At 41.5% G+C, this 16,322-nt stretch overlaps 1 protein-coding gene and 1 long non-coding RNA gene across 5 annotated transcripts in view; one reads left to right on the top strand and one right to left on the bottom strand.

Annotated features, from left to right (window-relative positions):
* frmpd3 (FERM and PDZ domain containing 3) overlaps window positions 1-16,322 on the bottom strand; it is a 71,214-nt gene that overhangs the window by 14,991 nt on the left and 39,901 nt on the right. For all 4 annotated transcript variants that reach the window (XM_044040635.1, XM_044040638.1, XM_044040637.1 and 1 more), the window contains 3 exons: window positions 1,011-1,123; window positions 734-888; window positions 287-389 (listed from right to left, as the gene is read on the bottom strand). In XM_044040635.1, coding sequence (XP_043896570.1) covers window positions 287-389; window positions 734-888; window positions 1,011-1,051 — 299 coding nt within the window. In that variant the 5' untranslated portion in view covers window positions 1,052-1,123. The remainder of the gene's footprint in view (window positions 1-286; window positions 390-733; window positions 889-1,010; window positions 1,124-16,322) is intronic.
* LOC122778593 overlaps window positions 1-16,322 on the top strand; it is a 75,643-nt gene that overhangs the window by 20,442 nt on the left and 38,879 nt on the right. The window lies entirely within an intron of this gene.

Genomic DNA, 16,322 nt, shown 5'->3' with positions numbered 1-16,322 from the left:
AGACAACAGAGAGTGGAGTGGGTTAGATAATGCCACGGACAGCAGGGTATTTAGAGAGAGCTTCTCCAGTTTATATCTGCGATTTCTTTGCGGTCGTTCAGCTGTAAAAAGGACTGGCTTATCCACTGATATGTGTGTGTCGCTGTATCTCATCACCAGTATGAAGAAACTGTTTGTTCCATTTTGATACACCCCCTGCACCCATGTCCACCTTTCTTGCTCTGCTGGTCCCCTGGCTTGTACCCACCCCCTCCCTCCCTCCCCCCGGGACAGTAAAGGATGTTACCTTACAAGGTCTATGACTCTCTCTCGGGGGGCGTCGCTCACCGTCTCCTCGTTAATGGCCAAGATCTGGTCTCCAGGAAGAAGCTTGCCAAAGGAAGGGCCGTCTGCGCACGGGACGGGACACACAGCCAGCATTACAAGACGTGTGCTCACGCGCTAAAGAGGTTTCAGTTGAGTTATCACAGAATCAACGTAAAGCTGTGGTGTGTAACTTTTCAATTTAAGTGAATGTCTGTTATATTTAAGCCATTGCCCAATAGGTTGATTCAGTGTGGATTAAGCACGTCAGGTTCACAAATAGTTTCAGAAGTGGTTTCTACTGCTGAAGTTGGACAGGATACACACTTTTGGCAAGTGGGTGGAGAGGCATACGTCATGTAGAGAATTCCTTGGGGAGCAAGAGAAGTTACACACTGGAGCTTTCACGAGCGTAAACATGCACACTAACCAGCGGAGACGGAGCGTACAATGACAGGCCTCTGGCTGCCTGCAACGAAGCCGAAGCCTTGAGTTGGGTGTCGCTGGATGGTGACCTGTCGAGCTAAGGCAGGACCTAGGGTACCACTGTCCATACCATCTTGGCTCTCCTCTAACATTGCAAAGCTGCGGAGTACAACACAGAAGCACAAACACATAGTTACAGTAGCTAAGTCTAACACAATGTTTAATGTGTGATGTGAGAAGGGGACAAAAATCAAGCGTGTCAGTCGTGTAGCCCTGGGTACCTTTCACATGCATTCGTATGTCCATCCTGGACCTTGGCCATCCCCTGAGAGGAGGGAGCAGCATGGGACAGTGTTGCACTGCAAAGGCCTCGCCCTGTTTTGCAATCATTCACCTGCACCAGTGATGAAACAAAATAACCTGATTACCCCACAGTAAAGAACACATTTCTTTTTAAAATCTGCTTGACATTCATCATTTTACCCAACCCCTCTGAGCACACATTTGAACACAGCTACACCGAAAATTACAGTTCTAAATGGGAAGTTGGCATTTTCCACTGCACAAATTGGAAGCCAAAATGGAGGGATTTTAATTAGAATAATAATTGCTAAGAGCATCTGACATTTTAAGCCTGCCTTTAGACAAACTGCAGCTGTCAAGGACCTAGTTTGTAACATAATGCACACAGGGTATTTAACATATTAAGATCTCTGAATCTGCCAGTCTCTGTCAGTGTGAACCACTACTCCTGTGAAACACACATGCTCTTTTACAGATGCTTGTGTGGGAGGAAGTGAAAGCAAGACTACCAAAAACTATATGTGCCAGTGTGTGTGTGTGGCATGTTGGTTTTTGTGCGGCAGAAGAAAATGACTGACAAATGTGGACAGATTGGAAATAATTGTGTGAAGGAAAGGGAGTCCGATATCTATGCTCATATCTGTGATCAAGGACTCTGATGATTGCTGACAACAGATGAGGCACTGATTATGATTTTAATGGTCTAAGAACATGAAGAGATGGCTAAAAAGCACGAGTACTCCTTAGGATTAGTACACACAAGGACACGCTGTTGAGCGCTAATGCCTTTCCAGAGTACCAAACACTGGAGGGTGAGAACGACTAATCAATAGTTCAGATTCACATTCTTGTCACTTGTTATTTCTGATAAAAGTGGCTTATGGTGGAGTATGGTTCATTTCCAGTTCATCACCTACATCAGACGAGGGCTGATGTAGTGTATCATAGATTGGATTAGAGCACATCCTCTTCCTTTATTCATTTGAAATACACTATTCATGTATAAAGTTCAGATTTAAGTAAGAAATGATACATTCAATATTTAGATGACTTACAAAGGATCAGAGATGTGACAAATGATGCCACACCAGCTGGTTTTGTCTAAAAGATTTTGTCTTTATTAGAAATGATTAAGTTTATTTTCCCCTCAGATACTCCAAATAGATTTTGACAGCATTTACTCCTTCTTTCCGTCCCTCTAATATCTGCCTCTTTCCACCATCTGCTGTCCTTTCCAGTTCCTGGAAGGACACCCACTCTGTTCGATCTTCAAGGAATTGCCAGTGTCTGGTCATTCCTCAGGTTTGTTTGATTGCTGTGTGTCACTGTGAATGTCAGCAACTCCCCGGCACCTCTTCTGAAGTGCAGGGGAGCCAAGATGTCTGACCTCAGCACAAAGACAGTATAAATATTCTTTTTGTGCGCAGCCTGCTCTTAAATCCCTTTGTTGACTATTCTCGGGGGCTTTGTTACATATAGGATTAGACGACGACACCAAACTGAAATACTGGAATTGTGCAGCAATCCTTTTACAAGAACACACTACTGATAGTGAATCAGTCAGAGAAATGCATCGTCCTCTTTCTGTTTTTAAAGCTTTAGTGTTATCCTTCGCTTAATTTCGAGATGAGTTTTGGCATTCACAGTGAGTGGCGAGGACGAACTGAACAGAAGGGAGAGCGATGGAGGTAGCTGGGGGACACTAAGGCTTACATGTCTGCAAAGATAAACAGCCGTTCAGCAGAGAGGCTGGCCTTTCACTCAGAGAGGACACTGAGGAATTCTGTAAAGAAATGACACCCAAGGGCATCAGCAGACCTGACCGTTGCTATGACTACAGCGCTCGGTAGCTCATCGAAGGGACGGCGGGATAGTGGGTGTATGAGAATAGTGATGTGGCCACTACGAGTAGAGGAGGACTATCCAGATGCTCTCTGATCAGCCTGCAGCCACAGTGGCTAGGTGCCAGTATTTCCTCAGGTGCTGTGGGTCAGAGCAGCAAATACCTGCTCTTCTCCAGTGCCTCAGTTTGCAGCAGCTCACCAGGCCTCTGGGTCTGGGAAGAATAACCTTTGCCTCTTATTCTCCCAGGCCTGCATTTTGCATTCACTAGGTTATTATTAGCTTGGGGAGACTGTGAATTATAGTATTTAGTCGTAAAAGTCACACTTTGTATTACCAACCAACCAGATAGCCAGCCAGCCAGCCACATACGATCCTAAAAAAAAAGGTATGTTCGATATACTGTATGATCTAAGGTTTGTTTGGGGTGGATATAGTGGTTTGTTGATGTCCATTGTCAAATTGTTTTCTGTTTGTCTGTTTGTTAACAACTTTAGCTGGACTAGTCATAGGCATGATTTCTACCTTCAATGTATTGACCAGCTGAGGGAGCATCATTCTTTTCTCTGTTGTCTTCCTCTTCCTCTGTGTACCAGCGTCTTCTGTAATTGTGGAGCATGCTCAGCGCACTCAGGTCGGCTGAAGTCCGACTGAACTTATACATGCAGTTGACTCACTCACTCCCAAACTCACTCATCTTCTACTGATTTATCCTCCACATGAGGGTCACGGGGGGGCGGTGCTGGTGCCAATGCCAGCAGACATAGGGTGAAAGGCGGCGTACACCCTGGACAGGTCGCCAGTCCATCACAGGGCCACATAGAACCAAACAACCATTCATTATTTAGAGTGTCCAATTTACCTACGTAATCCCCAAATCTGCATGTTTTTGGACTGTGAGGGGAAACCAGAGGATGCAGAGAATGCAGTTGTCTTAGCTTTATCTGGCTATGTTTAGTACAACAACACTAACATGTTTACGTGTGTTTTAAAAGTTTCACTCAGAGTAACGCAGTCCTTCGTTTTGTCATTTATCATACTGACTGAGCAACCAGTGAAAGCATTCAGACTGCATATGTCCACCAAGGCCACTCAGTTTCTGTTTCCAGATCACCACCTAAATCAAATCTTTTCCTCTTTGGGCAATGTTTTTCTGCTGAGTGTAATGCAATGAGCTGTTAAACCAGATAAAAGAACTGCATTAGGTAATGTTTACATCTGATTAGACTGCACCATGTTGAAATCTGAGAGACTGAGCCTGCAGCGGAAAAACAACATTCTAACCACTTCTCTTTGACATTTATGGAAACGGAACGAGATCAAGAAAAGGAGAATTCATAAGGATTGAATCAAAAGTAAAATGAACTATTTAAAAGACGTGTAAAGTGACAAAGTCATTTTAGTAGACATAAAATCGAGGTGCTTTCCAAAACAGACTGACACCCAAGTGTTGTTTTCAATTTATACAGAGGCAATATTTAACACTGTTGTCAAAAGAAGAAGTTAAACCAATTTGAGAAAGCCAAGCCATTAAACTTAAATTAGAAATAAAATAGAATAAGGAACAAAACTTCTGCCAAAGACGTTCTTTCCCAAAGTGTCAATTCACACAAATGCCAAATATGCAACCTCCAGTTACTGAGCTTTAGGCTTGGGCCATACTTTCAGCATTCCGTGTCTCCACAGATAGCATTTCACTGTGGTCTGCGTCAGTCTAGACCTGACATTTCATTCCAGTGGTGGCAGTTTCTTGACAGGAGTTTTCCCCATTTATATTCCTTGTATTCTTCAAGCATTGAGGTGTTCATGTGTGGATACTGGCAGATCTCCTCACATAACCTCAAGTAAGTTTCCATGGTTACTGTGTTCTCAGCTGTCTCTTTTGACCTAAACAACAGCACACCAAAAACTGGACTGTGAAAGTGTTGAGCATGTGCGGTCAGAACGCCAAAAAAAAAAGAAAAAAAAAGACTACAGTATATGAATGCAAACTTATGTCTCCATGTTCTTCAAAGCTGTATGTTCTCATTTACATATTTGTTGTGCTTGATCATATTGGCCTCGTTTAGACTGCAGCCCAAGTCGGATTTGTAAGCATATCTGATAAGAATCTGTTTACATTATATATTGCAAGTGATCAGATCATAGTTTTCCACATGTATTACTATGGTTACAGACCATACCCCGCAAAAACAGTGGTGGTATAAACAAACTGAAACTGAAAATGTATTTTCTGATGTCCTGATATATGGATTTGTTTTGGTATGTCCTTTCTTATTTCTTAGATTATTATTATTTTTTAACTATTGTCAATTAACGTGCCTCCAATTAACTTTTGTCCCTCTGGATCAATGCCATTGTTAGAATCACATTCGAAACCACTCCCATATGTGGTTTAAATCAACTTTGGAAAAAATTGGATTTCATGTGTTTTTTTTAGCTGTCCAGACTGCCTAAACAAATCAAGCCGGATACAATCTGGATAAGCTGACAAATCTGAAACAAGGCCATTGTCAGCCTTAATAGAAAGAAGACCAAGGCAAAACCCAGACAAAATGGTTAAATGGTTTTTCAGTGGGACTTAACTGCATTACTGTTAGGAGAACGACAGCCCATAGTGGCTTCTGTGGAAACTGGACGTGCTCTTTTAATTAGGTGTTAATGTGAGAGCAAATAAAGACATCTCAGCTACTGTAAATACAAACAAAGTAAAGAAGACACTATCCAAAATGTTCAGTGCTCAACAACATACAGTTATAGTCACTGTTGCTTTGCTCCTACATTGCATTTGACTCTGTCTACCCTTGTTGTTACAATTATCATCATCCGTGTCTAATTTATTGTACAGATCAAGTCACATCGAGAACAAAAACATTTATTAGTTGTTTTTTTGTAATTTACTTCACTCTTTAAAATCAAAGGCAAAAAAACTAAAAAAAAAAGGTTGAATTCTTTAATTGCCTAATCTGATTTATAAGTGGAGAATAGTCTACTGTTAAAAAGAATGAAGTAGAAGAAGTGGTGTGTGTATGTGTCTTGTTTAATAGCTATCCTTTTATCAGGCAAAGAACACCGCATTGGAAACAGTGATTTATGCGTCAAGGCCAAATGAATGCAACATTGGTTCTGCTGAGCCAACATTACCCTGACGTCATTATTTAAGGTTATTCTCAAATGCAGGAGATGTGTCTTAGCCCTTTGAATGATGCTTCTCAAATGTAGACTCCCAATTTCTTTCTAACTGGAATGAAATAGTCCTGTCCACTGACAATTATGACGACACTTTCGCATATTACCATGAATTATCTGGTGCCTGAACCTGTTAATGCTTTGGGAATTTCTAGTGATTTTACTGTTGCGCATAATTGTTAATCTTTCAAATGTGGCTGAATTATAATAAGAGATTGAATCAAATGCAGAACTAGGGAGTTGTGCTGCACTAATTTTAAATTGAGGACATTTATAGGTGACTGAACATTATTAAGTCATTGCCCCAAGAAGCCAAACAATCCATGAGTAACATCGTAGGGATTATTTATGATTTAACAGACGGATGAAGAGGGAAAAATTATATTCTGTGGGCAGCAACTTTTTGTGAATTGAATCTAATATTTATTATGTTCCCCTTTGAAGAGAGTGCACTATGTACTGTAGTTTTGCCGTGTGTTTTTGTTCCATCTGTGATTACAAAACTGCTCTCGAAGAACTTTTTGAATGTGTTCAAACGGAATTGCAATTTAAACATAATAAGCTTAATAAGATGCTTATTAATGCGCAGGTTTCCTGAGGAAAACAAAAAACACTTGTGGGAGAAAACTGTAGTGGAAGAAAAACTGCTCTACTTCATCTCATGAGAGCTTAACATTTTAAACCCACGGATGCAAGCAAATACACTGCAGCATAAAGAGGTGATGTTGTTTTTTTCAATTAGTGCGCCATTCATCTATATTTAAATTCTATATTGCCCACTCATGTACGTCCCATTCACTGGCTCACAATCATCAGCCGAGATTTCAGGCTGCCAGCGTTTTGTGTGAAATATAGCAAATCCTTGAATCTGCAAAAATCCTGTTAGGGTTTAGAAAGAGGCGACAATAATCTCCCCAATGTAGTATGACATGACAAAGATACTCTGCTTGTCATATGTCTGGCCTCTTAAAAGCTGCAAATATAAAAGCCATTCTGACAGGATAGGCTCTACTGTCTTCACTGTCTGTATCTTCAATATCTATGCAGTTGTCATTGTCGTTGTTGTTTAAAGCGCTTGGGTTTTGTAAATTGTGGTGATACAGATAGGCTTTTCCACTTAGAGAGGGAGAGAGAGAGAGAGGGAGAGACGGAGAGCCAATCAAATGAGGCCATCAGCCACAGGCCTAATTCTTTCTGACCAGTGCCACTGACATCCTACAGGACGACACATCCAATTTGTTCTGTGAGGGAAAGTGAAGGCTGATAAATGAAAGTTAGACCCAAACTTTCTATGGAGAAGTTTTTTTGTCCATTTTATCAACAAGATTGGATCATTTAAACCTCAGGCAGTTTTCTTCTCAGACTCAACATTTTTAGCCGTTCATTTTTAGCCGTTCGTCTTGATTTTACATCTTTATTTTACACACACACATGCAAACCTTTATATTTACACTGACAATGACTTAAGGCTTTCCTCACTTCACTTGTAATTGGCTGTCCCCGATCTGTGTCACTTTTGCAGGCAGTTTCTCCAGCTCTTGCCTCTCATCCCTGCTGCCAGGTAAACAATAAAAACTCCATCTCAGTACGCCTCACTTGACATGCTGACTGCTGGCAGAACCCACACAATTGTCATTCCTGTCCTGTGAAATGGAGATACAGACAAAAAGCTTTATGCAGGTGCAGGGCTCATCCCCCTCTCTGCCTCTGGCTGTGTTCACCCGCTGGCCTGCCAGCCAGAATGGCTGCATCATTTCTTCTCTTTACACAAATGGCCTCCCCAGAAGAACAGATGGCATCCATTTAGCAAGTGCTGCTGTCCGGTTTCTCTTTCTCACTTTCTGGACTCGTTGCCCACCTCTGCTGTGTCTCTGTTTTTTTTTTCCCTCTGTTAATGTGCAGCACTTCCTTTCCCCTGTTACTTTCTGTCTATCCGTCTGTCACACATTCAGCTCGTCTCCTCTCACAGCCAAAGCTGCGGCTCCCTATTTGAAAACAGATTGTGGCTGCGGGTAAATGCGGCATGTTGAGGGGTGACTGATGCAGCGAGTGAAGAATGCCCACTTTGTAATTTGTGTGGAAAATTACCACTAAATGTTTACAGGTTGAGCTCTGTACTTTTTTTTTACTTATTTGTAATGTCCGGTGTTGTACCTGCAGACCTCAGAAATGACAACATGTATGTATTTTGGGCATAGCAATGTACTGTAATGCATTTGTAATGACACGGATACTTAAATGAAATCAATATCTCCTCAGCGAATCACATGGCAGCAAGACATGTAGACATGGTCAGGGCAACCTGCTGGAAGTTGAAACCACAGAACGGGATTGAAAAGGGATTTAAGTAAGTTTGAATGTGGCATGGTTGTCGGTGGCAGATGGACTCGGAGTATTTCAGAAAGTACTGGAATCTAGTGGGATCGTCACAACACAAACTCAACATCTCTAGGGTTAAAAGAGAAAATATCCAGTGGGCAGCAATTCTCTGGGCAAAAATGCTTTGTTTTTGCCAGCGATCACCGGAGAATGGCCATACTGGTTTGAAGTGATACAAAAGCAACAGTAACTCAAGTAACAACTTATGAAAATCAATGCAGAAGTCCATCTCTGAATGCACAACATGTCAAACCTTGAAACAGCTGGGCTACAGCAGCGTTTACAATGTCCACATACTTGTTTTTAAAAGGGAAGAAAAGTAACCAATAAATAGGATTAAAAAAAAATATATATATATTTGATTGTAATAGCATATGAAGCTCTCCCTAGACCACTCATCACACATTGTTGAAATAACCACAGTAGACATCTGGCCTGAAACCCATTTTAACAGCCTTCTGAGAACAGAGGCAACACATCCTGATTACATCGTGAGCCGCAGGTCTTGGAGATTAAGATAGTTAAAGGTTAATTAGGATCTGAAGAAGTGAATGGAGGTTGGCAATAATCTCTTCTTTGTAGGGGAGTTCACACCCTTGTGGATGATACAGCTCATACTTTCACTTTCCAAACTCCATCAAACATTAAATGCAAACATGAAAAAAACACGCATCCTGCTGTCCCTACATGATGATCAAACTGTGCCTTGTGTTTTAGACTCCCACAATTTTTTCAGCTTCACTCAGATTTGCACACATCCCATCCACCAAGAAAAGTAACCTCATCCTTCAGGTGTTAGATAATTATTCTCACCCCTGCAGGGGAATCTAGACATACTGGTGTTGGAATACAATGAAAAGGCAAATATCTGCTTGGCCACCTGTTTGAAGGGTACAGTCCCCTGTTCCACTTGACCAGACATCGCTGACCTGCTGGTCTTGGGCTTTGCTGCTCAGCTGACTCACTCCTACATTATTAATGCGATCATTGCACCACATGACCCTCAGCACAACATGGAAATTAATATCCCACCTTCCAGAGTGCACAGTCTGACGACTTGCTTAACCCCACAACCTTTTTGCTTAAGAGAAGCGATATATGCTGGCGCCAGTGAAGAGGTTTACTCTGACAGGACCAGAGGTTCCTCCACTCGGCTGTCAGACTTTTCCTTCTGTGTAATCTAATCTGATTTAATCTTATCGGGGTAATATTATTTTTTAAATAATTTCTTTGCAATTGTGTATTGTGAAAATTTGCCATGGCATCCTTTGTTTTTCATGAGATCACATAAAAACTGACACAAAGTGAACATAGTGAATAAGTGGCAAATTAGCTCATAATGAATCAATATTTAAATTCCCAAATTCCCCTCATAAAATTGGCCATAATCTCATTAATCTATAATCAGCAATTATTTTAATCATATATAGTCATAAATACAACTAAAGCACTTGGCCAGTTAATTGATTTGTTGATCACAGAAAGAGCTGCTAATAAATCTGCAAATCTTTTAATAACTAACTTTTTTTCCATTGGTTTGTATTTCTTTTTTATTTTTTAAATTAACATATCTGAATAGTTAGTTGGACAAACAAATATGTAAATATTGCTTTATTTAATTGGTCAAATTATCGATAAAGTAAATAATTATCAAAAATAAAGGATTATTTATTTGACTACAGATTGTTTACATAGTCACACAGGAACAGTCATACAAAGCCCAGTGTGGTCACTTCTATAAAGTATGGGTGGATCAATATTACTATATACTTCCATTCTTATGTCGTAATGTTGACATCTCTCTTTACAGCATGTTCTCTGCGGTTGCTCATAATGTCATATATCCAATCCACTGATTTTGGTCAATATCACACCAATGCCTATACTGAGTATCATATCTTAAATCTATATCTATCTTTGTTTTCCATTCATACACTTCCACCCAGCGGCACCATTAACATTGACAGCTGAGCACAGACCTTGTCTCACTGTGACAAAACTTCCCCTCTCAGCCATTGCCAGTTAAAACTTTGCAGTGAAACTGGGAGCCCGATTCCGAGCTGAGATCAATAACCTAACCTTCTCCCTGGTGCACACATGGACAGACAGATGAACAGACATGATAAAGATGGACAGCGAAGAGGTGATGGATGAGCACTGTGATTATACGAGCTGCTCTGTCACAGCGGGGAGATGGGTGGAGGAGGTTAGCCAAACAGATGTTCAACTCTGACGGTCTCCGCGGGTCGCTTTGCGGGGTCTTTGATAAAGGGAGGATGAGGTGAAGAAATGCATCTCATCCATGTAATAGCTTGTTACAACTTTCTTTCACTTCTGTGGCCATAAAGCAAACATTTATAGAGAGCAAGGGGCCAGACTTAAACGCTGCCCAGAGACAGCGGTGTTCCTGTTGAGGTCATAAATATTAAGGCAAACATTGCAGTGTTGTCTAATGAAAGCCAAAATGGTCCTTCTTGTTTTTATTCCTCTGCACTGCGCTCATGAATATTGCGAGTCACCTTCCAACTCTTGAATGCAGCATTTAAACCAAACCCATGGTGAAGTTATATCAGGCCACAAACTAGAAAACGTTGCTCTTTGTTGCTCTTCATTTTCAGAGGACTTTCACTCATCAGTTTTACATAAAATAGCCATAATCCAAGTACATTTCAGCAGCGAGGACATAGGCTTTGAAGCGACGTTCTGAGGACCAACCTTAAGTGAACCATATCTGTTATTTTTCAGCAGATCTGTGTGGTCACAAAAAATCCAATCATCAATTGCACATTTCAAATCAACTTTGCGTTTTATTTAAATATGTGGTCCGACATCAGCTATCCAATATCTGTCCATGCAAGATGAGTGAGAATCTCATCAGAATCCATGCGGCTTTTTGCCTATACACCATCATCGACCTGCACCAGAAAATCTCCCGGTTCAAAACCGAGTGGTCTCGCAAATATGAGGTCGTTGTTGATGGGAAAAGTATTTGTGCCATTTGAGAGGACAGTCACGTTCAGTTACAAGATACTTCACATCTTGTATCTGACGTGATGGAATGCGAAGAGTCAAATCTGATCTGAAATTAATCTGCTGGTAATCTGAACAAAGCCTTTCAGTGAGGCAGGCTAACGCAGCCAAGCGAGGAACTGCATCTCTTGTGTATTTGGTGAATACCACAGAAATAATCTTCTCAACTCTCCATTCAGGTCCACTTTACTCACAAGTGATTGTTGTTGTATATTGTTGCATGGCAGTAAGGAAGAGGCAGACACATGGAACCATTACCTAATTACCCTGTGGCATGTGCTGACTCAGTTAGACCAAAGACTATGAATTAAGTAAAGAAATAAAACAAGAAAAAGCTGAATCACTGAAAAATACCTAATTAAATAGTCTGCTGTTTCATGTAGTTCTATGTTATACTTGCATCTTAACATGAGCAGTTATGTGTGTGGCTTTATTAGACAGTATTTATAATATTTGTAAGTATGATAAGCCGTGTTTCCGTCATGGTACAGTCCAGTTTGGTACAGTACGGTGTATTGCATTTCGACTGAGAAAAGTAGCTTTACTTGGTAGGTGTGGCGTGTGCTGGGCCTGATGGCTACATGAGCGAGATACATAGCGTAATACCGGTGCAGCAACAATCAACAGCGACATCAAACGCAATGCAACGGACAATAATAGAGGACATCCAGCAGCTCGTTTTTTTTTTCCTGCTCGGATTGTGGCTGTCTCAACAAGACGTCAAGTTTGTATGAGAATAGACTGCGGCACATTGAAGAAACACCGGTCGTTACGTTTTTACCGTCCCTTACCATTTTTCTGCGGTACCCCAAGGGAAGGGGTGGAGTGGCTCAGTGGTTAAGACCGGTACCCTGTGTGCGAAAGACATCATGGTCGCAATGGTCGCATGTTCGACTCCACCCTTGGCTCATTGTACTCAATTCCATTGTAAGTCGCTTTGGATAAAAGCGTCTGCTAAATGCCATGTAATGTAATGTAAATGTAATGTAACATGTAAAAGGGTACCAAAATGTCAATTTCTCAGATTGGAGAGATTCTACATGAGCTATAAGGTAAAAGTCGGGCCTACTGTACATAGCATTAGTCCTGTTATTCTGTTATTCTCCTGCAAATAGCTGTACACACAGAGTACCTGCTTCAACACTAATCCCGAACCTTTCAAAGTGTATGAGTTATCTAAATAAGGCACACGTTTTAAGGCCTGATCGTGTGGCCAAGCTTCCACCAAAAGCTAATACGCATGACCTTTACAAAGTCAATTCCTCATGTATTTTTGTGGGCTGCAAATTAGATCATTAGTTAACTGTTGGCTTTTTCTAGCTTTTCACATATAGTACATGCTAAAAATGCTGTAATTAGCTTTAAAGGTCTAGCAGCCTGCAGCCAGTTACACCAGCCAGTTGCCCGCAGCTGAAAACAGACAGGCAGAGCGTCTCTGTTTCTTTCCTGTCGTCCATCCACGTAGCGCTCAGCAGCTCGCCTGACAGCAGAACGACGCAGAGTGACACTCATTCTCTACAAAACACTGCATGGCTGCCTCCCCCTCCTTTTCCTGTCGGTGCCACCCTCGAGATATCGCCCACAAGCCCCGCCCAAGTCCGCCCTTTTGTGACTATAAAGTGGCCTTCCTCCAGCAGTCTGCAACAGGCAGCTAATTTTCTGCATGCTGCCCACTTTCTATATTTGCCTGTCCAACTAAAAGTCAGTCATGCATTTCACAGACTAAACAAATCGTCGCCTCAATCTCTGTTTCTATATAATATGAATTCATGCATTGTGCTTTACTGCAAAAGAAAATGATATTACTGGTTCCATTTTCATTCCGGTTCCACAGTAGAATACTAATATGTGTGGCTGTAATGGCCACGGGTTCAACAGTTCTGTCCATATCTTTCATTTACATGTAGAAATGACACAACCCTCAAACACCTCATTAACTTCAACACCCTCTCTGACCTCTGTGCTCTGCTCTGCCCCACTTTCACATCACTCACCGAGGGGCCGCTTCTGATTTTTGCCGTTGCTGCCTCTCCCAGCAGCTTTCTGGCCAGGTGAATGTGGCTTTTAATTAACTGTACATGTTGAAGGGATTCAACACACTCTGATGACATCACAGACTAACATGTAAGATTTGATCCACACCATGGCACGGGCTGTTCTTTTAGCCAGTGTCCCTGCTGTTTGGGTTGGACGGGTCTTTTAGCTGCTGTGACTGCTCTCCTTCGCTCCGTTTCTCTCTTACCTCTCTCTCTTCTGCCTTCCACTTAAGTGGTGCTGGTATGTTTTAGTGTGTGTGTGCAATGAATACTGATCAGCTTCTTCACCAGCGTGTATAATTATGTGGCGTGTTGTCGACTGGTTGATTTATCGGCCGATACGTTCTGGCTTGACCAAAATTCTGATCGGTCGTTTTTTTTTTGCCGCGTTAATTTTATGCAGTCTATGGTTAATTTCATCAGGAGGAAAGTACCATGTGCTGATTGGAGGTGTTTTCAGAGCAACCCTGTTTCATAGGTAACAGCGTGTCTTCAGAGGACACCCCCTTTGTTTCACTATTTTGGTTTAGCCCAACCCACTAGAGACGTATAGATTAAAGAACGTCCGGTGGTTTTATTTAATTTTGAGCTTTTCATTTTAGGCTACAGTCAGTCCTCCTCTAACATCCATGTCAAAGACATCAGCAGTGTGGCAGCATTTTACAAAAATAGAGGGCGGGGAAAAAGTGCAAAGTTTGCAAGCAATAGTTCGCATCACAGCTGGACTACAAACATGGCACATCATATTAAAACGGTAAACTCAGTTGTGTGCGTTAGGTTGCTCTGTCCGTTTTGAGTATATGACCATATCAGAATTGGCATATTTCAGTATTTTAGTCTTTATAACTGCAGGCGCACCAGAACGGTCTATTTGTGTCTCAGCCACAAAGCCGAGCTCCTATGTTCAGTGTCGCTCTGTGCGAGGACATAGCTAGAGCCAAATCATCTAAATATTCCTCAACAGTTCCTCACTAGTTGACATAGTATATTTTCAGAAATCATGGGCTATGATTAGTCGAAACTTCAGAGCTTCAGTCGACCAAGAAATTCTTTGGTTGATAATTTCAGAACTGTTATTAACATCCATGGATGGACCACTCATTGAAGTTATCTGTGATCCCATTCACACCTGGTATTTACATATTTTGGGTGTGCATTTCAGAGTGGATCCAAGCTATGCTCACAGTGACCTCTGCTGGAGAATGCACTTCAGATACTGTGATGTGCTTTCAGGCTGTATATAAGCGACAGCCCTAAAATGCATGATGTCTTCTGTGACCACACATGATTGCATCTGGCTGCTTTACCTGCGCTTTAATCAAATAAACACTTGACGGCGTGTCTGTTCGCATGAACAAAAAATACTGTACAGATGGGTCTGCTGTCAGTGTGTTTGTGTGCGTGTCTGGAAATGAGCCCGAGCGACAGGAAGTGAATACTGACTGAATCAAGGCCCGTCTCATGCCACAGTGACACAAGAAGAGATTTTAACAAGTAGAATAACACAAATCTGGTTTGTTCTGAGTGACAAGATTTGAATTCGAGTTTGACCAAATTCACTTGTTCTTCCTTTCAGTTTTCTTCTTTAGTTAAACTGTCAGCTTTTTCAACCACTGGAGAAATGTATTAGGTGAATGCTATTAATATTATTTGCTTTCAAGGCAGTTTCCACTTATATTTTGATTCATTCTTCTGTGTTTCCTCCCATGTGATTGTGGTAAGACAATGGCAAACACACACAGTGGCACTGAAGCTGCTTTATGAAAAAAGATTGCGTATTTTCCAAAGATTTTAATCTTATATCTTTGAGCTGGAAAGATATGTGTGTGTGTGCCGTCTGCTACTCTCGCCCTCAGTTTGGAGGAAATTAATATATGCTTGGCTGCTCTTAGTGCTTTAATCCATTTAATGCTCCCTGGCCAAAGGAGAGAGAGAAATATGTAGCTTGCTGCGGTGCACATAAAAGAGCTTGACTGTTGCATTGAAGCAGATCCTGTGCTTGCATTTGTTGTGGTTGTCATTGTAATGGTTAATTTGTTTGTTAGCATTGGCCAGGGTGTTCAATACTTGAGAAAACAATGCCATAATATCTTACAAAGAGTATATTAGTATGTAGTCCATTTCTGTCTTAGCAAAGGCACAACCTTTTACCGAATGTAATTGTCCTTTCATGTCCTTCATGATATACCCATTGTTGTATCAACAAAGGTTTTACCTGTTGCTTCAGTGGTGACACAAAATGTACACTTTTTTTATTATCTATTTGGCAGATAGAGTTTGCATGTTCTTCCCATGTGTGCGTGGGTTTTCTCCAGGCTATTCAGTCCAAAATCATGCAGATTTGGGAATTAGGCAAATTGGACACTCTAAATTGACCGTAGGTGTGAGTGTGAGAGTGGGTGCTTGTTTGTCTCTACGAGGCCCTGTGATGGACTGGTGACCTATCCAGGGTGTACCACGCCTTTCGCCTTATGTCAGCTGGGATTGGCACCAGCGCCTCCTGTGAACCTCATGTGGAAGCAGTTTACAATATGCACCCAACCCCCCTAGCTTTGTTTGGAAAGTGTCAAGCAGCATCTCAGAGTCTTTTTATGTGATAATAAACTCTGAATTAATTTTATTGGAGGAACCAAGTGTAAAAAGTAAGCCTCTAAAGGGCGCTAATTCTCAACGCTAATGTAGGTGCCACTGACTGTGGTAACCAGGCTGCAAACATGCACTTTTACCCGTGATGATGGGTAATCAATAATGTAACTCTGTATCAACAATCACGGAAGGATAACTGAGTATGAGGAGGGAGGGAACCACATGATA

The sequence above is a fragment of the Solea senegalensis genome, linkage group LG12 (assembly GCF_019176455.1).
Source record: "Solea senegalensis isolate Sse05_10M linkage group LG12, IFAPA_SoseM_1, whole genome shotgun sequence".
NCBI lineage: Eukaryota > Metazoa > Chordata > Actinopteri > Pleuronectiformes > Soleidae > Solea > Solea senegalensis.
The sequence above is the reverse complement of the archived record's forward strand: the minus strand, read 5'-3'. Positions and strand labels throughout refer to the sequence as shown.